Source organism: Pteronotus mesoamericanus, unplaced genomic scaffold (genome assembly GCF_021234165.1).
Source record: "Pteronotus mesoamericanus isolate MK-2021 breed Mesoamerican mustached bat unplaced genomic scaffold, CSHL_Meso_final scaffold_705, whole genome shotgun sequence".
NCBI classification, from domain to species: Eukaryota; Metazoa; Chordata; class Mammalia; order Chiroptera; family Mormoopidae; genus Pteronotus; species Pteronotus mesoamericanus.
The window spans coordinates 13,636,456-13,663,279 of NW_026555326.1; the positions used below are offsets into that span (position 1 = coordinate 13,636,456).

The window sequence follows — 26,824 nt, forward strand, 5'->3', positions numbered from 1 at the left end:
GCTTCAGTCTTCTCTCTGGGTCCACTGTTCGTTCTCTGGTAGCTTTGTCAATAAAGTTTTTCTTACGGGGACGAAAAAACCGGAAAGAGGATATGCTGCCCAGAGTTAGTTTGGGCAACTTCCCGGGAGGGAAAAAGAGTTTCGCGAGATTTGGTGGCAGCAGGCCACTGGCCCACAATTGTGCAGCTGCTATCGCGAGACTTGGGACGCGGAGGAGGAGCTGTCGGGGGCAGCCGCCTCACAGCGATGGCGGCCGAGCAAGGCCGGCCGTGGTGGCGACTGCGGCTACGGTCGGAGACGGCCGTAGTGGCGGTAGCGGTGGGTGGTGGGGGCCTGTGACCGGGAGCCATCCACGGGCCCGGACACCATGAGCCAAGGCCCCGCCACAGGGGAGAGCAGCGAACCCGAAGCAAAAGTCCTCCACACTAAGCGGCTTTACCGGTGAGAGGGGCCAGTGCATGAGTGCAGCTGCGGAGGGAAGTAGAGGACAGCGAGGGGTGGGGCCTCTGGGCGGGCGGTGCCTGGGTGCGCGGCTGGGTTGCGGGCAAATGTGGAGATTGCAATTTTGGAGGGAACAGGGGGCGGGGTCCCGTAACCCGGGATGAAGCTGAATGAAGGAATTGGGTGGGTGGGAGGGTTGGAGGGAAGCACGTGGGGGAATCCCGTCCGCCGCGTAGTGAGATTGGGGCGGGCACCGAGCTTTGCGAATTTGGGGTAAGAAGGAGGGAATTGAGGGGTTGGGGAGGTAAAGGGTGGAGTAAGAGATGGCGAAAAACCAAGAGGGGAATACTGCTAGGAATCCTGTAGGGCTTATGGGAAGAGCCCTGAGGTCCTTGCTTTGTCACCTTTCACTCTGACCTTGGGCAGGAGCTTCATCCTTAAAAGGAGAGATTTGGATTTGCTACACTGCAGCCCCTCATGGCTCTGATTTTTGGAATCTGAATGAAGAGAAAGGCCGGAAGATTGTGTGTTGGATTGGAAGGGCTATGAAGGACTTTGAGTTTTGAGCGCTCTTAGGTCATGTGGGACTCCTGATTTCTTGCCTTCCTTCCGACCTCATGACTGCAATCTTGCCAGGCAACTTACATCCTTGGTTTCTGATTTCCACAGTGCCGCTCACTCCCAACATCTTCAGCTCTGTGTTGGGAACAGGCCAGTATGAACTCTTCGCTCCCTGGGTCAGGGATGTTTTGTGTGCAGCAGTTGAAAATGGGCTGTAGAACTGGATTGAAATAGAACCATAGACATCAAGTTGAGTTTTCTGCTCTAACAGGGAGTAGGGTTTGCAGTTTTCTTTTTCTTTTTTAAAGGTTATTTATGTATTTATTTTTAGAGAGAGGAAGGGAGGGAGAAAGAAAGGGAGAGAAACATCAACGTGTGGTTGCCTCTCACGCACCCTCTACGGGGGATCTGGCCCGCAACCCAGGCATGTGCCCTGACTGGGAATTGAACTTGGAACCATTTGGTTTGCAGGCCCGCGCTGAGTCCACTGAGCCACACCCCCTGGGGCGGGTTTGCAGTTTTCATTTAGCCCTACAGAACAGAACAGAACAGAACAGAACTGTTTGCCTGAGAAGACTACGCTAAGAGCCCAGGGCCCCATCTTGGCAGTGAAAGACTTGAGAACATGTTGCCTTCTTCTCCTCCTTTGAGCAGGCATCCTGCCTTCTCTGGCTTCACAAGTCAGAAGACTGGGGAGTATATAGGCTTTTCCCAAAATAGAAAAATGATCCAATCCAGCAACTTCTGGCCTTCCACTGGGCTGCCCCAGTGGTGAGGAGGAGGTGGCTAGGGGTGCAACACGTGCCTTGTAGTGCTGTCAAGTGTCAACATTGCCTATCAGACAGCATGGGCAGTGTCTGCAGGATTCCTTATCTTCAGTTTTTGGTAAAGACTGTGGTCATTTTTCTAATCATTATCAAATGTAGTTCTTCCTCAAGTCACTGCCTTTATAGGGCTGACTGATCCAAGCTGATGTGTTTGCATGTGTGGTTAACATGGGTATCTCTGCCTGTACTTATGTGCTGTTGGCTTTGAGCAGGGAGGAAATTTGAGGCAGCAGATCTCTGTTTTCATTCTTTTTTTTAAAAAGATTTTATTTATTTTTAGAGAGAGGGGAAGGGAGGGACAAAGAGAGGGAAAGTCAGTTGGTTGCCTCTTGTGTGTGCCCTGACCAGGGACCAAACCTGAAACCCAGACAAGTGCCCTGAACAGGAATTGAACTGTCAACCTTTCACTGCAGGTGGATGCCCATCCAACCGAGTCATACCAGTCAGAGCTCTTTTTATTCTTTATTGTAGCAAAGGAGTTCTGTTTCTCTGCCAAAGATAAATTTGTTCTTAGACTACAAAACTTTCAGAGTTTTAGTAAATTTGGGACATTGCCACAGTGAAACTTTCCAGAAATGAAATTCTGAAAAAGAAATTTTTGTTTTAGATTTTATTTCTTTATTTTTAGAGAGGAAGGGAGGGAGAAAGAGAGGGAGAGAAACATTCCTTGGTTGCCTCTCGCACGTCCCCAGCTTGGGACCTGGCCTGCAACCCAAGCATGTGCCCTGACCGGGAATTGAACCTTTTGTTTGCAGGCCTGCACTCAATCCATTGAGGCGCACCAGCCAGGGCTGAAATTCTGAAATGTTTTAAGCCCCTCAGAAGAAAAAGCAGCTGGAGAAGAGATGTTGGAAGGGATACAAGCACCAATTAATTAATTATGCCAATTAACTTAAAATATATTTGTGTGTCTATATTTCAGAAGAGGAAGGTGGAGAAATATCAATTTGTTGTTCCACTTATTTATGCACTCATTGATTACTTCTTGTATGCACCTTAACCGGGTATCAAACCTATGACCTTGGCATATTTGGATGACACTCTAACCAACTGAGCTACCTGGCCAGGGAATGTTTTTCTTTTCTTTTTTTTAACACTGCGCTTGTCCTGGGATTACAATAGTGAATGAGACACAGGACAATTTTTGTGGCTTTGTTCTAAAGAAGATTACAGTTTAGTGGAGAAGCTTGTGATCTGATGGAGAGTGGAGAAAAATGTCCTGAGTCCTTTTGGGTTTAAGAATTTGCAATTAGAACATCTTAGAGTAGTGGTTATTAACCTTTTTTGCATTGAGGATCTAAGGAGAGCTCTGGAGCCTGTCCATAAAAATACACACACGTGTATACACACTCCTTTCACCTACTGTGGACTGAAGTTAAAAGCCCTGCCCTGGGGGCTAGAATGGTATAGAATAAATCACTGATAGCTGCCTGGTGCTGCCCTTGGCATCAAGGGCCAGGCTGACCAGAAGTGCTTGGCCCCCATCTCTCGGCAGCGCAGAAGGTGTTTGGAGAACTGCCGAGCTCTCAAAATTGCCTGTGAGAAGGCCTCAATTACCCTCCTAACCACTCATCTGGGTTCTGGTGGTCCCTTTGCCTTTTGAAAGGGCAGCTTTTAGTGGTGTGCCACCTGAGCCGCCACAGGGTGCTCACCTGCTGCGGCCTGCCTTGGCCGCCCAGCGCGCACCTTTCAGTATTCTGAAACAATCCTGGATTGTTTCGGGAGTCATCCATCACTCCTTGGTTTTTGGTTGCTTTTGTGTCCAGAGTTATGCCCAGCTCATCTGTTCTCCCAGCTGCTGTCTGTCATACTCTGGGTTTTACCCTCCCAGAGAGGACCTGCATCTGGCACTACTTAGCCATCCATAGAGTTTCCTTGGCCTTTTCTGTTAGTGTCTAGAGTCTCTCAGTCTTATAACAAGAAGGATGGAGACTGATATGTATTGAGCACTTAATACATGTGAGGCACTGTTATGAATGCTTTTTGTATTAACTAATTTAATCTTCACAGAGTAGGGGATAATGTTATTCCCATTTTATAGATGGTAGAACTGAGACATAAAGAAGTAAGGTATTTTGCCCAGGACCACATAGCTGGGAAGAAGTAGAGTGAGGATTTGAACCCAGGCAGTCTGGTTTCAGAGTCCACACTCTGTGTATTAAACAAACAGTTTCTTCAGCAGAATCCAGGAGACCTTACGATAAGGCAGCTCAGGAAGCCCCCCACCCTATTTCCCATACCCCACTATTCCAAAGCAGAATTTTATGTTAGGAATATCTTTCCTTTCTGTCAGAGAGAATACGCCCTTAAATTGTAATAATTCATTCATTCCACTGTTATTTCTGGAATGCCCACTATGTACCAATGCTATATATAAATTATTTTGTTTAATCCTCTCAACACTCTATTGTGGTAGCTGCTATAATTTTCTCCATTTTTATGGATGTGGTAACAGGCTTAAAGAGGATAGGTAATTTGCCACCCAAAGTTACAGAGCTGGTAAGACATGGCCACGGTTCACACCCTAGATTTTCTGCCTGGGATCACAGCCTGTGCTCTTTCCACTGGGAGGGTCTACCTTCCCACATCACAGGGTTTTTCTTCCTTGACATTTTGGGCAGGATAGTTATTGTGGTGGACGGTTCCTTGTATTGTAGGGTGTCTAGCAACACCCACTAAGTGAGAATAGCAACTTCTCTTTCCCCCACCCCCGGTTGTGACAATCAGAAATATCTCTCTGTCATTGCCAGATACTCCCTGAGGAGGGGATCTGTCGTATCAGGATGGAGACTGTTGATTTTTTTTTTTTAACAGAGCTCATCCTGCAGCTTTCTCATTTCCCTACCCCTAATTTTTTAGCTCTTCCTTTAGGGTCAGTGCCCTAGCAACCGAGGTGGATATCATATACATTGCTCAGAGGCTGTTTGCCTGTATTTCCCTGCAGGGCTGTGGTGGAGGCTGTGCATCGACTTGACCTCATCCTTTGCAACAAAACTGCTTATCAAGAAGTATTCAAACCAGAGAACATTAGCCTGAGGAACAAGTAAGCTGGAGACACTAAATCACAGATCCTTACTGTTTCTCTACCCCTCTTCACTGGAAACTGTCACATATAGACACATGTTCTCTCTTACCTCCTGTCCTTGTGCTACAGTAATGGACTGTGGAGTCTCAGGTCCTGCTAGGAGAGGAGATTGGGATCCTTCACTCTATCTGCAGCTTCTATAGATGATAGACTTGTGCCATCGGGTCGCATTTGAGTTAGGGGAATTGGCCATACTGACAACAAAGGGCAAGAAAGGGGCGGGGGTAAAAGGAGAGATGGGTGCAGGGAAAGAAAGTGAAGGTTATTAAAAGTTTTACTGTTCCTGTGCATCTTTTGGGGCTCTGACTGCCTTCTAGCACTGATGTTGTCCTAGGTCTTACTGACTGAGCCTGGATGTCTCTTGGGAGGCCCAGAGATTTGTTGGTAGGGTGTTGGCAGATACCTCCTTGTCCTCATTTCTTGTGTTGTTCAAGGAATGGACCGTCTCTCATGTTCCTCTGCACCCTTCCAGGCTGCGTGAGCTCTGTGTCAAGCTTATGTTTCTGCACCCAGTGGACTATGGGAGGAAGGCTGAGGAGCTGCTATGGAGAAAGGTATACTATGAAGTTATCCAGCTTATCAAGACTAACAAAAAGGTAAGGGAAGATCCTAGGTCCTTGAAAGAAATTTGTCTAAAGAGGAGAAACTAAGGAAGGAGGAGACAGCTGGGAAAGTGGGGCAGAGCGTGGTTGGAGATAGGGCAGACAAAGAGATGGCAGAGGGAGGGCGCTGGATAGAATTAGGATTGGGGAAGGATGGGAGCCTGATCCCAGATGGGGAGACCTAAGGGCGAAGTAGATTTAAAGGTTTGGGGGTAATTCACAATTAATAGGAAATGTGGATAAATTTCCAGAGCCAAGAAGAGAAATTTATTTCTTCAGGGAGAGGAAAAAGGTTAGGGAGCGAGAAGTGGTACTCTGAGCCTGTCGCTTAGCCAGCCACTTCCCTTTCCAAATCTCTAGCATATCCACAGCCGGAGCACATTGGAATGTGCCTACAGGACACACCTGGTTGCCGGTATTGGCTTCTACCAGCATCTCCTTCTCTATATCCAGTCCCACTACCAGCTTGAACTGCAGTGCTGCATCGACTGGACCCATGTCACCGACCCCCTCATAGGTTAGTGAAATCTGAAAGGTGTACTTAAGGAGCAAGTTCATATTCCTCCACCTTTGGTCTTCTTATCCCTCAGGGTCCATGTAGCTTGTGACCCAGCCAGGCAGAGAGGATTTTGGCAAGACCTACAAATGGTTCATGAAGTTTGGATTTATCCAAACAAGCATATGGATTAGGGTGAAGATCTTGAAAAAGAGGAGCCTCTGATGGTCTGAGATTGTAGACTGATGTGGCGGCAGGAGGAGGGATGGAATGATCTGGACTAAGTCTGGCACTAGAAGATGGTATTAATAGTGTTTGTTTTCTTCTCCCAGTTGAATTTCATTGGCACTGTTTCTTTTAACTTCAGAGATTTATTTCCCAGTGTTTGATGAAAGTATTGAAGTCTTTAGAAATGTTGGAGATATTATGAACATTCTTTCAACAAATGCAAATCTCTTTTTCAGCCATCTGGTACTGGCAGCTATAGTTTACCTCCTTTTTTTATAGCTGGAAGTTTTCTCTTCAATTCGGCCCCCGTTTACTGCTCCTTCCCCTTTCTCCAAATCCCCTGCCTGATCAGGACATAGCCATTGTGTGCCAGAGATGGAGGTTTTGTTCATGCCACCACAAGGAAGCATTTTCTGGTCAGAAGCCCAGCACTATGTTTTGTGCATTTAAAACCATCATTTAAAAACAAAACATCATCATCTGAGACAGCATGCATAGGCTTTATACCAGATGGCCAGAGAGTTTGTAGCCTAAAAAAGATGAAGAACCTTACTTCAAAAGGTTGGCTCCCCAAACACTTTAGTTTTTTTTCTCTTTACTGATATTTTCTCCATTCAGCCAACTAAGAGTTACCTCTCTGGAAACATTAGGAAGGTCTTTTCAGGATGGGAGCCGCAAACCCAGGAGAGTGGCTGCAAGGTCGAACAAGTGAAAGGATGGTCTCTACAGCCAGACTTCCCTTTGAATCCTGGCTCTGCTACTTACCTACTGTTGGACTGTGATTTCCTTAGCTATAAAATGGGAGTAAGAGGAGTAACTACCTTGTGGAGTTGCTGTGAAGCTCAGCTAAACTGATGTAAGACACTTAGACCAGTACCTAGCACATGGGAAACTGCCTCCCAACGAGCTCAGGCTTTCTGAGCTGAAGTTACAAGGAGGTGAGAGCCTGGCCACCACCATCCTCAGGGAAGGCAAGCGCACCTTGTCTCCATCGTGGGCAGACTCTCCAATCTGCTGCTGCCGCATCTGTGGTCCTCTTCACATTCCGTTCTTCCTGGGCAAGTTTCTGTTCTTTACCCAAACCTTTTACCTTTATATGGGAATCTTCTACGCAAGGCAACCATGATTGTCCTCCCACTTGAGCCTCACCTCTTCTTTTCTAGAAGCCATCCTAGGCTTTCTAGAAGGTCTAGATGACCTGTCACATGACCTTCCTCCAACGAGCTGTCCTAGGCTGAGGACCCTAGTCCATCTCCTCCAGTTCCTTTCAATGAATGAGTCCTACCTGCACACCTTTGTGTCTCTACCTGTGTCCTGTATGAGTATCTTCTCTGACCCATAAAATAGTGTTCCAGGACTAGCCCTGGATTCTTAAATTCCTTTCTCCACCTAGGAAAAGTGTTTCCTCGTAGGTTGGGGAAGAGGAATGGGCTCATAAAACTCTCTTTCTCTCTCAGGATGCAAGAAGCCAGTGTCTGCCTCAGGGAAGGAGATGGATTGGGCACAGATGGCATGCCATCGATGTCTGGTGTACCTGGGGGATTTGTGTAAGAATATGAACCTTTCATTTTCTCTGTTTTAGGCTACAGACAGGCTCAAGCTGCTTCAGTTGTTGGTACCACCCTTTATGTGATTTGAGAGCAGGAAGATTAGTTTGGCCTCTGATAACGTTTTCCTTTTTGTCTGCCTACAATGGTTGCTGCTTTTCACTGCTCTTCTGTAAGTTAGAGAAGATCAGTGAATATGGGAGGAAGGAAAATGTCTTTGAGCTTTGAGAAAGTCATGGTAATAACTCAGTTTCAGAAGTGCATTAGGAAGATTTTAATTTCTCCTTTGGGGTTTTTCCCTCTCCATGGACTCCTAGAGGAATTGAGCTCAGGCCTCAGGGAGGACTTACCTGCCTGACAGAGGTTTCTCAAAATGGAGAAGTACTTTCTCTGTGACTCCTGGGTCTCCAGTCCTAATAGACAAAGGGTCCTCATTAGGCTTCTGGAGTGTGGCTGCTGCATGCATTGTCTTTTATTGGCCTGAGGCTCCTTCTCTTCTGCCCCAAGCCTACTCCTTGAACCCTAAGAGGCATGGTGCACAGAGAGAATCAGCTGTTTCACATTAGACTGACCAAGTGTCATTATTAATGTCTTCCCTAGAGTTGAGCAGTTGCATTCCAGAACCAAGTATAAGAGGTCTTTCTGAGTAATCATATGTGCTGCCAGCTTCTCTTCTTTGGGAAGAGATAATGAAGAAGAGCTTGTTTACTTTAAAAACACTAGATATTCTTTACCTTTTGAACTTAGCAGCAAGGAGGAGAGAGTTGAACAACTTGCCCATAGTCACGTGCATTTAAGACTGCTGGAGACCCAAGCAGCTGGCCTCCCAGCTCAGGTGTCTTCCTCCCAGTGTCCTACTGTAGCTCCTCGGAGTGGACTCCCAGATGAGGGGAGGTTTTTCTGGAACATAGAATCATTGCATTTCTCTTCCTCTTTCTCCTGCAGCACGATATCAGAATGAATTAGCTGGCGTAGACACCGAGCTGCTAGCTGAGAGATTTTACTACCAAGCCCTGTCAGTAGCTCCCCAGATTGGTAAGTGGGCCCTTGCTTGGGCCTCCCAAGCCAGCATCATTTCCCAAGAAGGGGACGATGTTGAGATGGCAGGCAGGCCATACTCACTTCCACTGGGTCTCTCCCTCACTCAGTTCTCTTGTACTTTACCTTGGCTATACATTCTCCTTGTAATACGCGCTAAGATGGTGGAAGGGGAAGAGACATGGGAAAGTCTTGAGCTAAGAAGGTGGGAGGCAGAAGAAAAGGAGAGAAGATGGCATTCCTATCCCTGAGATATGTGTACAAGGGGAGACTGTATTTCATCTGCGCCCCCAGGAAGCACAGTGAGAGCAGGGCTTGGGTTTCATTACAGGGAGAGATGGGGATTCGAGGAAGGGGATCTCAGAGGTGAGAAACTGAGCTGGGTTAGAGGAGAGCACTCCAAGGCGTTCTCTCAGCCTTGGAAGAGTCAGAGCTGCTGCTGAAGGAATGGCACCCGTCAGTGCTGAAATCCTTGGCAGGCCAGGCAGGAATAGACTGAGTCTATAGTCATTAATCCCCTGGAGGAGTAAAATTAAGCTACTAATCACCTAGACACCTGCAGACCTAGCTCTTCTCACAAGTTCTCTCTAATGCTTACCTTTGGTTGGGCCTGGCAGCTTTGAGTGAGTATTGTGGCTACAGGCTATGTGACTTCTCTCTCTCCCCAGGAATGCCCTTCAACCAGCTGGGCACTCTTGCAGGCAGCAGGTACTATAATGTGGAAGCCATGTATTGCTACCTGCGCTGGTGAGTATTTGCCGCTCATTCCCTAGCCCTGTTTTCATGTCCATGCCATTCCTGCTTTGTATTCTCTCTTCCCATCCTCCCTTCTCTGGCTCCTGGCTGAGATGCGTAGGGGAGTGCTTACATCGAGGGGTCTCTCCTGTCGGGGGCACCCTGACACAGTTCTGTTGCTTTTCACACAGCCACCTGGATTTGTAGGCACGTGGGCAGCTAATATAACTGTCTGCTGTCTTACACAGAATATAGGATTGTTGTCTCGAAGAAGGAAATAAATTTGACAGAGTTGATAAAACGTTACCAAAGTAGCCTCTGACAGGAACCTCAGAATTAGATCTTCAGTGTTTTCAGGTGACAGCGATAACAGAGTGGAGGACCCGCTTCCTTGGATCTGACATTCAGCTCTTATGATAAGAAATTTTTTAAGTAATTTGTTTATTTTTCAGTTACAGTTGGCGTACAAAATTATTAGTGTCAGGTAAACATTTTTTCCTCAGAGCACCCAAAGTTGATTAGGCTTATGTTACTAAGTCACCGTCACCAAATGCACATGAGACTGATGGATAAACCGGAATGCCACGGATTGCATTCTAGTGAGCAATGAACTGCCAGGGGAGCTGGGAACCTCACTGTTGCCCCCCGGTCAGGACTAAAGTCTACTTGTGGACCCAGTTATTCTAGAAGAGGTTCTATAGTGAATTGGGCTTCAAAGTAAGCGAATTAGGTGGTTTTCATAGCTTAGGTAGTCAAATACTAAAGTGGAAAGAAGAATACCTAATTCTGCCTTGTAATTCCATGTGTCACGATCCTGGGTTCACTTGGTCAAGGAAACCTATTCCCTGTACCTGTGAAGTGTGTGCTCCTGCAGTGTGCCGCCTCCTTTTCAGTACTGACTGACCTCCTCTGCCACTGTATTTGTCCCTGAATACGATTGTCTTGGATCCCTCATCACACTCATAATTGTGATTTAGGGTGAGTGACTTCCAGAGAGAGCCAAGCACATCCAGGTTTGGGAGGTGCCCACAAAGGTCCTACCGTACTGTGCTAAGGCAATTATGTCTCATGGTCTGAGGGCTCGGCGTTTGGGTAGGGCTCAGTCTGGCAGTTCTCCTGGTGTCACTGTCCAGGGTTCATCGTTGGGGCTCATCGTTGGAGCTGGCCTGGAGGTCAAACACATCTGAAGAGTTGGCTCCCTTTCAACGTAGTCTCAGTCTCTCCATGCGGTCTCTTTCTCCGAGTAGACAGACTTCTTACATGGTGGCTCAAGGCTTCAACAGTAAATAATGACCCAAGGGATTTGGAAGAAGAATCTACCAGTCTGTTAAGGCCTGGACCTGGAAACTAATAGAGTTACCTCTACAGTACTTCATTAGTCAAAGCCGTGTGGAGTCCTTTTCTCGCCCAACGACCCCCAGTTCCCTGGCCCCGCCAAGATTTAAAGAGCTGAGGGGACATAAAACCCACCTCTCAGTGGAAGGAGTATCAAAAGAATTTGTAGCTTCTTTAATTCACCACAAACATGTATTTCTTCCTTTCAGTACCTTGTTTTTTATAATTAAAAGGGTTTTTTTTAAATTTATTTTATTTTTTTAAGATTTAAAAGTACACCACAGTGTTAGGGTGATAGACTGCAGTGAGAAAGGTCATAGACGGCAGTGAGACAGACTTGGGTTGGAGACTCAGCGCCACACGTGTGTGGCTGTGTGACCTTGGCGGTAGCACTTGTTCTCAAGCTTCATTTCCTCGCCTGAATATATGGACAGTATTGGCACATAGTATTTGACAATACTGTGATGGTTCTCAGTATATATTTGCATTTGAATGAGCGTTAATGGGGCTCAACTGAAATGGTGTATGTAAATATCCTTGCACATAATAAGTGCTTTTTAAATGCTACCTGTTAAGTGATCAGTGCTTTAAAAACGATGAAGGATACTGTATTTCAGGGATGGTAACTAAGTTAAGTTTGTAACATAAAGTAAGATTTATTGTCTCATTTCTAGATACAGAGGAGATGTAGACATCATCTTTACTCTGATTAATCTGGAGGTGGTTGTGTGCATGTGTGTGTGTTTTATCAAAAGAAATAGCTTTCATTCTGAGTGTATATGGAAGGAGAGGCTGGGGCAGTCTGTGTTTACCAGAAACATTGTTCCCTAAAGCCTTGGCAGAGTTTTCCCGCTCCCCCGCCACCCCTCTTCCCACGTGTCCCTGCCAAGACTCAGCCGGTTGCCTGTGTGTCTCCTTCAGCATCCAGTCAGAAGTGTCCTTTGAAGGGGCCTATGGGAACCTCAAGAGGCTGTATGACAAGGCGGCCAAAATGTACCACCAGCTGAAGAAGTGTGAGACTCGGAAACTTTCTCCCAGCAAGAAGCGGTGAGTGAGGCCTGTGGGAATGAGAGGCTCTTTCTGCATCTGCTGCAGTAGAACCATGGGGACTCTGGAGCCACTCACCCTTTACCCTGGGCTCCTCTCGTTTCAGATGTAAAGACATTAAGAGGTTGCTGGTAAACTTTATGTATTTGCAAAGCCTCCTGCAGCCGCAAAGCAGGTAAGTGGAAGAGAGCCTAAGCAGAAACTATGTCCTGTGAGCACATCCATGGGAGCTCCTTCATGGGGATGCTTGAAGAAGCAGGGGTGGGCTGGAGTTCTGCTTCTCAGATGGAAATTTTCTAGCAAGTTAGCCCTTGTCTTGGCATCCCTCACTGTTTTGGTCCAGGGTTCTGTGCCCATTCTCTGGGCAGCTCTTCCTCTGGCACAAAATGGGCTCTTACTAGATGTTGAAGGAGCAGCGGAATGGAAAATGCACTCATAATCACTTCCACTTAGTGTCTGCCCTTCCCGTATTTTGTCTGCTTTTAGAGATCAGCCCAGCACCAAGTGCCCCTGCTGTGCTCTCTGAAGTCTCCCCTGTAGGACCCCTTAGTCTTTTTTCTGAGTTCTGCATTCCCAGCTCTTCTCCCCTGCCCTAGCCTCCATCACTAACCTCCCCTATTACTCCTGCCCTTCCACAGCTCTGTGGATTCAGAGCTGACGTCACTTTGTCAGTCCGTCCTGGAGGACTTCAACCTCTGTCTCTTCTACCTGCCCTCCTCACCCAACCTCAGCCTGGCCAGTGAGGATGAGGAGGAGTATGAGAGTGGATATGCTTTCCTCCCGGATCTTCTCATCTTTCAAATGGTCATCATCTGCCTTATGGGTGTGCACAGCTTGAAGAGAGCAGGTAACTCTTCCTGGGTCCCTCCTTTCTCCCCCACTGGTTTCTGGGAACCTCACTGCCCTTTTCTGCAGCTTCTTATTCATAAACGTCCTTCCACAAGCAGCTCCTTTGCTACTGTGGCACTGCTTGGCTATGGGAAAGTAAGGGACAAGGGGCCTTATCCTAAAGGAGCTGCTGAAAAATGAACACGGTGGCAGCATATTCCCTTTCCGTTCCTCTTCACTCTCTCCTACAAACACACACACCCTTGGCCAGGACCCAGGCAGACCCATGGTCACTTCTACAAACTTTCCTGGCAGAGATGTATGTAGAGCCAGGTTGGGAGTGGGGGAAGGAGGGAGGGGCTGAATGTGAAGGTGCTTGGGCTTTGAGGAGGAGCCTATGTGAAGGCATCAAAGCCAGGAGGATGAGATGGAGCAAGATGATACGCTGACATGAGGAAGCACTGGGCGAGCTGACGTGCTCTAGGTTACAGGATGATAGTGCAGGGACCTGAGAAATTTTTTTCACCTCTGAAGAAACTTTGAGAGGTAGTTTGATGCTTGGAAGGGTTGAGAATAGGAGAGATGGGGTTGGAATTAATGGCGCCTCCTCCTTCTCAGGGCCCTAGGCCCCTAATACCTGGCTTTTCTCGGCTTTAGGATCCAAGCAGTACAGCGCAGCCATTGCCTTCACCCTGGCCCTGTTCTCTCACCTCGTCAACCATGTCAACATACGGCTGCAGGCCGAGCTGGAAGAGGGGGAGAACCCTGTCCCGGCATTCCAGAGCGATGGCACAGGTGCGGGGGAGGCTGCGGCCGCAAACCCAGCGTGCCGCTCAAGGAAGGGGGGCGCAGGCGTGGCCGGCGGTGGTGTCTCAGGGTACCTTCCAGCTTCCAGCCTCCAGTTTGTCCCTAGGTCTGCCTGACCATCCCCTTTCCACAGATGAACCGGAGTCCAAGGAGCCCTTGGAGAAGGAGGAGCCTCCTCCTACAGCACCTCAAGTGGGCGAGGTCCGAAAGAACCGGAAGTTCTCCCGCCTCTCCTGCCTCCGCCGCCGCCGCCGCCACCTGCCTAAAGTTGGTGACGACAGTGACCTGAGTGAAGGCTTTGAATCTGACTCAAGCCATGACTCAGCCCGGGCCAGTGAGGGCTCAGACAGTGGCTCTGACAAGAGTCTTGAAGGTGGGGGAACAGCCTTTGATGCTGAGACAGACTCAGAAATGAACAGCCAAGAGTCCCGATCAGACCTGGAAGATATGGAGGATGAGGAGGGGACACGGTCTCCAGCCCTGGAACCCCCTCGGACCAGGTCAGAGGCGCCAGAGTCCCTCAATGGCCCTCTGGGCTCCAGCGAGGCTAGTATTGCCAGCAATCTCCAAGCCATGTCCACCCAGATGTTCCAGACCAAGCGCTGCTTCCGCCTGGCCCCCACCTTCAGCAACCTGCTCCTCCACCCTGCCCCTGAACCTCCCACGCTGGCCAGCCACAGGCCCTGCATCAATGGCGATGTGGATGAACCCTCAGAGCCAGGTATTTGGGCCTCTGTTTACCGTCTGGCTTCGGCCCGCACCTCCATGCCATCGGCACTCACCCGAGAGTGGCCACTTCGCTCTGCGAGCGCTTCTCACCCTGACCCTTGCTGCCTGATCTTTGGGTGTCTGCATAGCCAGTAGTTTTTTCCCTGGCAGCCCCTTCTGCTCACTTGCTCATTCCCAACTCCCAGCCTACCTCATGGTTTTATTTCTGTCTCCCTTCACCCGTCTGGTGGATTTGCGGCTTTCCTCTCCGTGTGACAAGTGCAGCTACGGTTTTTTCCCCTGGTGCCATCCCAGGTCCCACCACGTCTCCTGGAAGTTAGAAAAACCAGCACCCACCAGGGCAGGTGGATTAGAGTGAGATTATCTCCTGCGAGTCTTCCCTGCAGAGGGGCCACCCGGTCAGCATCAGCACTGAGCACTGCTTGAGTCTGCTCTATGCCAAGCACTAGGCTGGACTTTTTTCGGGTATTGTCTTAAACTTAACTTGCACAGCAATCTGATGGTGGGATAGTTACCATCCCTTATCTAAATGCTGTCCTTTACCTCCAAGCTGCTGTGCATGGTGTTCCCTTGGTCTGGAGGAGTATTTTTCCTCTCTTGTCCCTGTCGCTTGACTAATCTTACTGGCTGTATAGATTTTAGCTTAAAGGCCGCGTGGTCTGGGACTTTCAAGGTCAGGTGAGGTTTTCTTCCTGCGGGCTGCCGTAGCCTCTGCACTTCCTCAGCTTCCAGCCCTTTCCCACTCAAGTGAAATTGTCTGTTGACTCATCTGTCTCTCCAACTAACCTGTGAGCCTCTGAGGGCAAGATAGTCTTATGTTTTATCCTCAGTGTCTACACAATACCTGGCATATGGGTGGGACTTAGGAAATAGTGGATGAATAAGAGAAATAAGGGAGCTGATGCTCAGAGGCGGAACGGCCTGCTTAGTGTTCTGACCTGCAAAGTTGAAGAGCCAGGAGCAGGAAGTAGTTCTTTTCATTCTCTGCCTCCCTGCAGCGCCCTTCTCCCTGCCCTGCCTTCTAGCACAGAGTAGCACTTTGTAAATATCAGTTGAGAATAGCTGTAGACTAGCCTCACAAATGAGCTTGAATCAAAAAGAATTGTATTTTAAAAGGAACCAGGCTCTTGGTTTAAAAGCAGCCAGTTACAAACAAGCTAGTAGGCCTGGGAAAAATTAGGCAGGGGTCTGTAAGTAAATTCTCTATGTTTCACATCAAAATTCTTCAGAAGAGTCCAGACAGGGTGGGGTATACTACCCCCACAGAGCTGAAACCTGTTGCCGACTGTCTGTTAGTTCATCCCAGTTCTCTTCACCCGCCCCCAGCCTCTGAGGAGGGTTCTGAGTCAGAGGGGAGTGAGTCCAGCGGGCGCTCCTGTCGGAACGAGCGCAGCATCCAGGAGAAGCTGCAAGTCCTGATGGCTGAAGGCCTGCTTCCTGCCGTGAAGGTCTTCCTGGACTGGCTGCGGACCAATCCTGACCTCATCGTTGTGTGTGCGCAGGTCTGTGGCCCCCTTGCCCTTTGTCAGGTCTCAGGGTGTTAGGGGAGGGCGTCAGCCGGGATGGGACCTAGGACTCGCATTGATGGTCTGATGAAGATAAGAATTGTTGCCAAGTACCTGCCCTGTGCCAGGCTCTTACACTTTCTACAGGAGAAGGATTGGGCCTGACCTTTGTCCTGGAAGAGGCTGTGACCGGGGATACAACTTGTGTGGAAGGGAAAGTGAGAGAGCGGCTTACTCTGCTTTGTAGCTCCACCGTCCGCGTGGTGCCTTCCATTAAGATTAATGTTGAGATTGTATGTGCAGAGAGTCTCGAGAAAGGAGAGCATACTAAGTAGTGACGGAAGAGATGGGATCTAGGGAATGGTGGGATTTTCAGACAAGGGTTGTGAAGGTGCTCTGGGCAGGGGGAACAGCTGAGGGCAGTGGCTTAGTCCTGCAGCAGTTGGAGCTAATGGTGTCAGAGGCTGACAGCTCAGAGGCTGGCTGGAGTGGTGGTGGTCTTCTCAGACTCAGAGTCTCGGTCTTGAGCCTCTGGTGCCCTGAGGCTTTTATTCAGTGTTGCTTTACTCTATAGAGCACACCTACCCTGCGTGGAGGTCCCTCCTCCCTGCACGTTGCCCTAGATGAGGGCGGTCCAGGCCAGGCACACCCTTGGGTGTGTGCTTATGTCTGATGATAGCTTAGTTACTCGGTCCTGGTCAGCCACCGAGGGAGGTGTGGTAAGATGGCCATGTGGTGTCATGTCCCTGAGAAGTGCTCCCGTGCGGGCACGGTGAGAGTTTGTGCTAGACGGGGAGGAGCCTCCTCCAGTGTTCTGGCTTTTCCCACCACCAAGATCTAGAAAGTCCTTCCTATGGTCTCATGCCTTTTCTTTTTGTGAAGCCTTCAGCTGGTGGTGGAATTCAAGGTCCTATGGCCCCCTTTATTCCCCGCAGGACCAGCTCACTGTTTCCAAGTCCTCTCGAAGCCCCCCTTGGCCTCTGTTCATTTTCTACAAATTCCTCTAGACTTGTGACTACAGCCCTCAGGCCTCAAGTGTAGTGCATTTCTTGCTTACTGCCCTCCGCCTACACTGCCCTGGCTGAGGGCCGCCTCTGCCCTCTCTCCCTAGAGCTCTCAGAGTCTGTGGAACCGCTTGTCTGTGTTGCTGAATCTGTTGCCAGCTGCTGGCGAACTCCAAGAGTCTGGTGAGTGAGTCCTTGGCATTACTCTCCTTCCCCTCTCCCTCATTGGCCCCATGAAGCCCATCCCCCCTTCCTGGTAACCTGGCCTTTTGGGTAAGGAGGTTAATGGGATTCACCGCCAAGCCTCCCTCACACACAGCAGTCATTGTGGCCTTGGGCTCTCTGGTTTCTCACCCCATCACTGCCCTACTGCGGGCAAGTGCCTGGTCTGCCAGGGAGTGTTCCCCCTGGAGATAGCAGTGCAGTGGGCAAGAGCAGAGTGAGGGGAGCTTGGGGGCCACCCCCAGTCGCTGGGGTCACACTGGTGCTTTGGTCATCGAGAATTGATCTTGACCCCCAGTGCTTACCTGCCTGGTTTATTCCCTGCTGCCGCCTTCTGGCTGAAAATCTCTACCATCTGCTACTACTGGACTCGGCCAAAGGCTACTCATTCCTTCCTCGGAAGCCCCTGTTCTCATTTTCATCCTAGTGTAATTGCCTTGTGGTCAGGGAGCCTCGGTCTGAGCTGTCCTGGTTCTCCCCACCTGCTCTGCACCTCCAGCCCTTCCAGCTCTGGGCTTCTAGAGCTTTGCCTCACAGCCCCATTTATGTCTCTCTTTCCTTCCCTCCCTCCTCCATCTCTCCCCCAGTTCTGTCGTAGGGGTATGCCCTATCTCATTAGCCTGGGAATTCTCAAAAGACAGGGCAGGTGGTCTCATGGGTCCTCTTTCTCCCCAGGCTTGGCCTTGTCTCCCGAGGTCCATGATCTTCTTGAAAGTTGTGAACTGCCTGACCTCCCCTCTAGCCTGCTGCTCCCAGAGGACATGGCGCTTCGCAACCTGCCTCCCCTCCGGGCTGCCCACAGACGCTTTAACTTTGACACGGACCGGCCCCTGCTCAGCACCTTAGAGGAGGTGAGGACGTCATTTCTCAGGCCACAAGCTCTGTTGATAGTCAGACACAGCATCAAACAGAGTTGGAGGGGGCAGGCAAGAACCCCTCCCATCCAGGCAGGGAGAGTGTTCTTAGGATTGCAGGCTGTGGTTTCTTCTCTATTCATTGAGCCATTTGAGCTTTCTTTCCTTCTTGGCAGGATGTTCTGCTGTTGGTAGTGTCTCTTATTGTAGAACAAGCTTTCCTCCCTTTTATCCATCCTTTGTAGAGAACAGAACAAATGAATTATTAGGGCTTTGAAATCTTTTATCAGTCTCTTTTTACTGTGGGCCCAGGCTCAGCTGAGCTGAACATCAAACAATCAGAGAGAATTAGAGCTAGAAGGGCATGTGCTGCCTCAGTCCAGTGACTTTCACCCTTGAATCTGTGTCACCAAATGGGCCATCTAGGGGCCGCAGAGGGGAGCCAAGCGGACAGATCGCCCAGGCTTCCTCTCCCCACACCCTCACCCCCAACACACATACCTTTTGTTTGCTCCCTCTCTAGCCAGCTTGGTTTAGTCTGTTTAACATTTTAGTCTATTTAATATTTTAGGGTTCTAGATAAGATTTTTGTTTGATGGGGAAGAAGGGTTCTGCTGACCAAAAAAAAAGTAAGTTTTAAATGTCGATCTAGTTCAGTCCCCTCATTTTACACCTGAGGAGCTGAGACTCAGAGGAGAGAGATGGCATTAGAAGCCAGGTCTCCTCACTCCCAGCCTGGTGCCCCTGGTTCGCTCTTCTCAGTCTCAGCTCAAGTCCTGGTTCTCTGGTCCTGTAGGTCTCCTTGCTCTTCTCACTCCTTTTCTGGCAGGTAAAGCCTTCGGGCCTTGGTGCTTCTCAGCACCAGGAACATGAGCCTTTCCTGGGAGCTCTGTGGCTGAGGGGCCGGCATGACGGGGCGGCAGGAGGCCGGGAGCCCTGGCGGGCAGCCCTGCTCATCTGGGCCGGCTCCCGTGTCTCTCCGCAGTCTGTCGTGCGAATCTGCTGCATCCGCAGCTTTGGCCACTTTGTAGCCCGCCTGCAAGGCAGCATCCTGCAGTTCAGCCCGGAAGTCGGCATCTTTGTTAGCACCGCCCAGTCCGAGCAGGAGAGCCTGTTGCAGCAGGCCCAGGCCCAGTTCCGCATGGTGAGTCAGCCTCCGCCCCGGGTCCGCTCTGCTCCCATTGGGCTCATTGAGAAACCTGGGTAAGAGGCTCAAATCGGTGGCCCTTTACTGAAGAATGTGGTGAGGGGGGCTGGGGAAACCAAGCTTAGGGAAAGAGGAGGCAGGGAAGGGAACTAAGGGATGGTTGATGGACAGGAATGAGAGTTGCTGTGAGTCGAGGCAGCCTGGAGCTCTGGACCAGTAGTCAGGCTGCCTGAAGGTTGAGGGCCACCTCTGTCACCTCCTTGTCTGTGGGTTGAGCGAGTCATTTTCCCTTGCTAAGCCTGTTGGCTTATCAGTTATGTGAGAATAACAGAATTAGCTTTAGGGAGTTGTGTAATGATGGAATAATAGTACCAGGAGGGAAATGCTCCCTTCCCCTTCCCCTGAAGACTGAGGAATGGAAGGGAGTAGAGGGATCTTGGTATCAGGCACCATGCAGGGACCCTCCCATCCCAGACCTGATGCCGTCCCACAGAGGCCTCAAGCAGGAGGAAATGGCCTGTGCTACCTCTTTTTCCATGCAGTAATTCATTCCATAAACATTTATGGAGAGTCTGCTCTGTGTCAGACCCATCAATATTCTGGGCACTGGGGTTACAGCCCTGAACAAGATAGATCTTTCTCTTGCGAGGCTGATGCTCGGTGAGCAAGAATCTGGGTTTCCTCAGTGGGGCCTGCACCCCCTGGGAATGTCATCCTTGAGTTGAGTGGCACCTGCATATTTGGGGGTGGGGGAGTGCCTGGCCCAGGAGGCACGGCCCATGTGGCTTGCAGGCCTCGGGTCCTCGTCCTCAGCCAGTTCCTCCCCTGTGCTCGTCTTTCATGGGCCCCAGGCGCCCCGTCCCCACCTCTCCGAGCACCTCTCCCCGTGGGCGGTCTGTTTGGCTGAGAAGGGGCCTAGGCTCTCCACACATTCCCTTCCTTGCTGTCTTAAAAGCAAAGACATTATGTTAAAAACAGGCCCTTTTTTTAAGGCTTTCATTACTCTTCCATAGGGGAAAACACAGGGGAGTTACATGGGGAAGTTATACAGCTTCAAAACATAGGAAGTTTTTGCAGGCATTTCCTCTAGCCTGAAATTCTTGGCTCCCCCTGGGGGCAGGGCGTACCTGTGGACAGGGCCACACCACCTGCCGGGGCTGCCTTCTGCTCCGCCTGAGCCCTGGGTGTGCCTCCGAGGGGTCTGCCCTTGCAGCAGTGTGGTCATCGTTACATTGCCATGTCATCTCCTGTCACTTATGGAGAACTCTCCATGTGCAAAGCCTGGTTTGCATGTGGCATCTCAGACCTCACAGCGGTCCTGTGATATGGGTGCTGGGTCCTTATTTATAGATGAGGAAGTGTCAGGGCTCTGAAATTGGACAGTCCAGGCTCTTGTCCTTGTTCGAAACTGCTGTGGGGCTCAGCTTTTTTGCAGGCTAGGTGGGTACCAGAAGCTGCTTCTACTTTCTGGGCTCTAGCAACTGTCTGGTTTAGGGACCCCTCTTTCCTGATGGGGCCTTGGGTTTCCCCTGAGGAACACGTCCCCCATCTCTGAACCACTGGCCCCAGGTGATAGCGGAGCCCAAGATTCATGCGGCTCCCTTCCTCCGGGGCCCAGGTGGATCCCCACTCATCTGCACTGGTTCTCTGGGGGAGCCCAACGCAAGTGCCCGCATCCCCCTCTCTGGAACATGGGGTTTCACAGCTTGAGTTTTAGCCTGAAAGTAAGACTCCTGGGCTTGATTTCTGCAGTGAGAGGAGGGGAAGTTTGTCCACAGGACTCTACTTCCTTAGCAGTTGGCTGACAGGGCCTGTTAGAAAATGGCTCTCATGCTCTGGTTTTCTTTCCTTCCTCTACCAGTAGTTCTCAGAGGGGATACTCTTGGCATTTTGGGCAGGGCCACTCTTTGTGGTACAAGACTGCAGGGGGGTAGAAGTGGGGGTGGGTCTTGCATAACCTTAGTGTAATTATCAAAACTAAGAAAGTAAGGAATGTCGCATACCATACCGGTACACTTTATTCAGGTTCGACTAGTTTTTCCACGAATGTCTATTTTCTCCTCAGTGATCCCACATTACATTGGTTGTTCTGTCTCCTTAGTCTCCTGCAGTCTGTGACAGTTCCTCGGTCTTTCCTCGTCTTTCCTGACCTTTACATTTCCAAAGGGTATTGGTCAGTCATTTTGTAGAGTGTCCCTCAGGTTGGCTCATTCTGGACTCATATTTTAAAGCCCTACTCTGCGGGCGATGCTCCCTTATTCATCGCAGGGCCTTCAGTGGCCCCCATATCTTTTTAGGGTAAGTCCCCATCCATAGCCTCATCTTTTAGACCATATTAAAGTATTTGGACTTCATCCAGAAGACAGAGGAAAACCAACAAAGGACTTTCAGTCAGGACCATGATGGACGCCAGATGGTTTTTAGAAGATGCCTTGGTTACAGGCAGAAAAAATGAACTGGGTTAGACTCAGAGACCAGGAAGGAGGTGGTTATAATAGTCAAGGTGGGAGGTGTGGCTTACACTAGGCTTGTGCAGTGGAGATGCTGGGATGTGGAAGGATTTGCATGAGTTGTTTTTTTAGAAGGTACAGTTAACAGGACTGGGAAGCCATTACCTGATGGGATGGAGAGAGAAGGAAAAGTCAAAGGCAACTCAGCTTTCTGACAGATGGTGGTTTATCTGTCATGTTGGGGAACACTAGAGGAAGAGGAGCGGATTCTGAGGAATAGATGGGGCTGCCAAGGAGGCAGTTGGATATGTGGGTCAGGTGTGGGCTGCAGCTGCAGTTTCGGAAGAAGTTGGCAAGTGAATGGGGATAGGATGCGAGGGGAGTGCGTGGACGGTTTCCCCTGGGAGGGAGAACAGGCTGAGAAGGGCAGAGGGGCAGAGCTCAGACCCTGAGGCACAGCCAGGCGCTGTGCTGTCTGCTCCCCACTCCTGGGTCCTGGAGCATGGTGAGGAATGTGTTTTCCCATGCGTCTTCTCCTTCCACTTAGCAGAATCCATAGAGCGCTGACTTTGTATGAGGCCATACCAGCTTCAGACCCCAGAATACTTCTCGGTCTTTTTGATCTCTGGAGAATGGAATACGGCCCCATCTCCTTGTCCCAAGCTCAGCACTCGGTTTGTTTCCCTCGTAGGCACAGGAGGAAGCTCGGCGGAACAGGCTAATGAGAGACATGGCACAGCTGCGGCTTCAGGTAGGCAATCGGAGCTCCAGTGCTCCTCCAGCTCTTGATCCGGCTGTTGCCTGAAGCCCACTGGCAGACCCGCCCCCTCCAGCTGCAGCCCCCGGCTCGCCCGGTGCCCTGCACTTTGCCCAGGTCGCCCTCCGGAAGCCCATTCTTCACAGAGCCTTGATGACATCCTCTTGCTGCCTCCTCTTCTCTTTTCCTTCTCTTTCTCTTTACTTTAATCCCTGATTCTTCTTACTTTTCCTCCAGGGCCACTGGCAGGAGGAGTCCCCTGTCCCTGGAACGTTAAGAGGAACCCTTGAAAAGGCCCCCTGAGTACTATTCCCCCTCTTCCCCCGCACCCCCGCCCAGGCTGCAGGGCCCACACAGCTCCGCCCGCTCTGCCTTCTCTCACCAGCTCGAGGTCTCCCAGCTGGAAGGGAGCCTACAGCAGCCCAAGGCCCAGTCAGCAATGTCACCCTACCTCGTCCCTGACACCCAGGCCCTCTGCCAACACCTCCCCATCATCCGCCAGCTGGCCACCAGTGGCCGCTTCATTGTCATCATCCCAAGGACAGGTGAGCATACTGGGGAGTTGGGGGGACAGATACAGTGGGATTAAGACACTCTGGGCTTGGGATTGAGAGACCCTTACTTGGGGTGCAGTTTATACACAGTGGCCTGGGTCAAGTTCCACCATTTCTGAACCTCAGCCATTTCATCTGTGAAATGGGCATGATGATCATTGGTAAACCCTGACTCACAGGATGGTTGGGAGAAACAGATGAGAATATGTTAAGTGAAAGTACATGGTAAATTGCCAAGTACATGACTGGCAGAAGGTCCTACTTTGAAAAGACTTCAGGAGGCCTCTCAGGCCCTTCGCCCCCCGCAGTGTGTGCTGGAGGAGCTCGGGTGCTCCCGGTAGCGCCCGTGTCACAGCGCTCTTGAGTTCACCTGTCCTGTCCTTTCCCATCCCTGCCTTGCCCACTAGTGATTGATGGCCTGGATTTGCTGAAGAAGGAACACCCAGGGGCCCGGGATGGGATTCGATACCTAGAGGCAGAGTTTAAAAAAGGAAACAGGTGAGTGCAGGAGTGCTAGACCTGCGCTGAGCCCCGTATCTGTCTTCGAGACAACAGGTGCTTATGTGTTACTTGTTACCTGTGGACAAGGCAGACACTTGGAGTTCCTGCTCACTGTTTGCTCGCTGCTGGGGAGGAAGCCCAAAGACATAATACGTTAAGGTTTTAGGTGCTGAAATAGAGGATGATCGGAGGAGCCGGGGGCCCTGCAGGGGAGCTCTTACCTGCTGTCCTCGGCCCTATGGGGCAAACTTGAAATCAGCCTCATGGGGAGAGGGGAGCAGACCCCACGGCTGCCGGCTCTGGGAGCCTCGGCTAGAGTTTCTCCTGCTTTAGGGTTAGGACTGGTGATCAGGTGTGCTAGGGTGGGAGTGTTTTCCCCGGAGCGACCTCCGGCTTCCCACCTCCCGCGGAAGCCATGATGGGCAGACTGCAGCATGTAGGTGCTCAGCCCCACTTAGGCCTTTCCTTCTGACCTCCCTGCTGGCTGCCGCCCCTCATGCCCCACCCCACCTCCACATCTACCCTCACCTGGCCAGGAAGCTGCACAAAGCCTACTTGTTTGGACCTTGTCTCCAGAAGCCCTGACTTGAAAAGCATCTGCTGCTCTCCCTCCCAGCTCCTCCCCCTGGGAGGAACCGAAGAATTGATGTTATCGGGAAGAAAAGCCAGCCAGCCAGCCAGGAAACTTCAAAATGACTCCCAGGAGACCTGTGATGGGAGAGATGTGCCCCCTCCCCACTCCTGTAGAACCAGGCCCCTGAACCACAATGGTCGGCTTTGTATGAGGCACCCTCCCTCTGCCCCCCATCTCCACTTTCCTGTGTCCTTTGCAGGTACATTCGCTGCCAGAAAGAGGTAGGCAAGAGCTTTGAGCGACATAAGCTGAAGAGACAGGATGCAGACGCCTGGTAAAGTTTCAGCCCCCACCCCTAGAACCTAAGGCTGCCTGCCTTGCTCCTCTGTGCCACTCCCCGAGAGAGCCGGACAGGGCCAAGGGACTCTGAAACCGGTGGCAGGACCAGCCTGGGGCCTCCTGCAAGTCTCACCTTGGAGGAAGAAGTTGCATCAGCACCCGAGTCCCTGGGGCCTTGAGAAACTTGGGCTTGGTGTCCTCCGTGCACCTCTGTCCAGTCCCCGTAGCACAGCCTCCAGTACCAGCTTCCAGGACCCGCTCTCTGGGCTGCCTGCTTGCTTTTGCTTCCTGCGGGTGCCCTCCCGATCCCTAGCTTCCCCTGTGCCCTGGAAATGCTGCTGTTCAGGCTGTGTAGTGCTGGGGTTTGGCCTACCTTTCCTCTCCTCCCCACCAGGACTCTCTATAAGATCCTGGACAGTTGCAAACAGCTGACTCTGGCCCAGGGGGCCGGTGAGGAGGACCCAAGTGGCATGGTGACCATCATCACAGGCCTTCCGCTGGACAACCCCGGCGTGCTCTCGGGGCCTATGCAGGTGGGTTATGGGGTGAGGTGAGGGGCTGGGGTGGGGAAGAGGTACCAGAGTAGACTCCTCCTTGGATCTTCCAGACAGTTGCCCTTTTCTCTCCCAACCCCTAACCTAGCCCATCCGTGTCTTGTCCCATTCAGGAGATCGGACTCACGCCCACCTGTCTTGCCCCCTTTCCACAGGCAGCCCTGCAGGCCGCTGCACATGCCAGTGTGGACATCAAGAATGTTCTGGACTTCTACAAGCAGTGGAAGGAGATTGGTTGAGATTGACCCCTAAGCCCTGCTGTGGGGCTGACTCCAGATCTCTCCTGCCCTCCCTGGCTGCCAGGACCACCTGTAGTCATCCCACTACACGCAGACTCACGCAGACTCACGCACGCACTCAGGAAGGAAGCCCAGCTGCACAGGAGCTGAGGGAGGGCCCAGGAGCCAGCTGGGAGGGTGGGGTCCCCCTGTTGCCAAGATGATGTCAGGAAAGTGAGGAAAGTGCTTGGAGCAGGAGAGGCCTGTGGGCCCCTAGTCAGCCTTTCTGCCTCACCCTCCTGCTGTCCCCAGAGGCAGGTGGCAGGCATGGGTGTCTGCGTTTCATCGGAGTGGTTCCTGGACCTCCGAGGGGAAGGGATGGCAGAAGAGGCCATTCTTCCTCACCCAAGATGCAGGGTGATTGGGGCTCGGAGTTTGGACCCTCCAGCCCTGGGGGAAGAGTGGGTAACGCTATCTGAGTGGTTTTCTGCAGACCCTTCTCAAAAACCACCCACCGTCTCATTTACCCTTGTGCGGGCTGGACAGCTCTGGGACTCCGGGGACTCAGAGGAGTGGCCTGGAGCTCGCTGCACTCCGAGCAGGGCCTGGGCTTGCACCCCCACCCCCCTCGCTGCCCGGGCTGCGCACCCAGGCGCCCTGCTTCTGCTTACTGTCTCCCTCGGCCCAGCTTCCAGGGCAGGGGGCAGGCCCTGCCAACGACTGCAGGCAGCCAGGCCCCTATGCCAGTGAGGGTTCCTGTGCCCACCAGCCCCGCAGTCGCTGTGCTTTGTGCTCTTGGCTGCTGTGCTGGGAGTGGGATGCCAGTAAGAGGAGAGGGGGTGCAGTCTGAGGCCACCAACCCCGTGACTAGAGAAAGGAGAGGCCTCCTGAAGCTGCTTAGTCAGGGATCCTCATCCTAATGGGCTTCCTACTGTGCCCTTCCCCAGGCCCGAAGGCCTGGTGGGGCTGAGCATGGGGCCGGGTTTTGGCGTGTGGAGGTGACTGTGTGAGCAGAGATCATGAATCGCTCAGAGCAGTGAATGGAGCAGCCTGAGCAGGGCTGTCGGGAGTGACTTTAGCCAGGATTGCCTTGGCTCCTCCCCTGGGGGGGGTGGAGGGTGGGGATCTCAGCTCTGCTGTCCCTCACCCCTATGCTAGCTTAGCTTTCCAAGGCTGTTCTCAGAGGAGAGCAGGTTCTTGCCTCCTTCCTCCAAGATACCAAGTCTGGGAGAACCTGGGGCGGGGAGAGAAGGGTTACCCCCACTCCCAATCCCTGACAGAGACTAAAGCATCACTTAATAAAGACCCCTGATGCCCACTCCCTGTCTTCTGGTGTCTTTCTGTACAGTTTTATTGGGATGTTGGAGATGGTGTGCAAAAAATGGCATTTTGGAAAAGTTCCTTCAAGGTGAACTCATTTGAAATGAGAAGTTGGAAATTCCAGCAAAAGCTCCAGAGATGGTTCTGTGACATTGTCAAGGTTATTGATCTTGTGATCCGAGCTGGTGCCTTAACAAGAGTGATGGGTGAAACCATTATTTTGAAGGCGACAGTGCTTCCTGGGTCTGGTTTGCTGTCTCCAGCTGCATCCTCTAAATCAGAGAAACTTAAGTGGGAGGAAGGGATCCCGAGGGGCTCTTGAAATGAGCCTCAATCCCTATTTGCAAGGACTGGCAACCTCGTGTGGCTTTGGGAAGTAAACTTGGCAAATCCCATGTGCTTGAACCAGTGTTTGCTAAACGCATCTGCTCTGGACACTGCCGGGTGCCAGGCGCTAGGAGGCAGTGGGCACGGTGGGGTGGTTTCTGAAGCCCAGACCCAGGATTTAGGATTCTCTCT

At 51.2% G+C, this 26,824-nt stretch overlaps 1 protein-coding gene across 1 annotated transcript; it reads left to right on the top strand.

Moving 5' to 3' along the window:
- Positions 1 to 209: 209 nt before the first annotated feature.
- SMG5 (SMG5 nonsense mediated mRNA decay factor) lies at positions 210 to 26,297 on the top strand. The gene is made up of 22 exons (XM_054563308.1): positions 210 to 441; positions 4,774 to 4,872; positions 5,387 to 5,510; positions 5,877 to 6,033; positions 7,698 to 7,787; positions 8,733 to 8,822; positions 9,494 to 9,572; positions 11,817 to 11,942; positions 12,049 to 12,117; positions 12,581 to 12,789; positions 13,428 to 13,565; positions 13,711 to 14,298; positions 15,633 to 15,808; positions 16,923 to 16,998; positions 17,713 to 17,888; positions 18,877 to 19,035; positions 22,180 to 22,239; positions 22,631 to 22,790; positions 23,207 to 23,297; positions 24,134 to 24,208; positions 24,608 to 24,746; positions 24,923 to 26,297. Exons 1-22 carry the CDS (start codon positions 368 to 370, stop codon positions 25,004 to 25,006), a joined length of 3,039 nt encoding a protein of 1,012 aa, XP_054419283.1. The 5' UTR covers positions 210 to 367; the 3' UTR covers positions 25,007 to 26,297.
- The last annotated feature ends 527 nt before the right edge of the window (positions 26,298 to 26,824 follow it).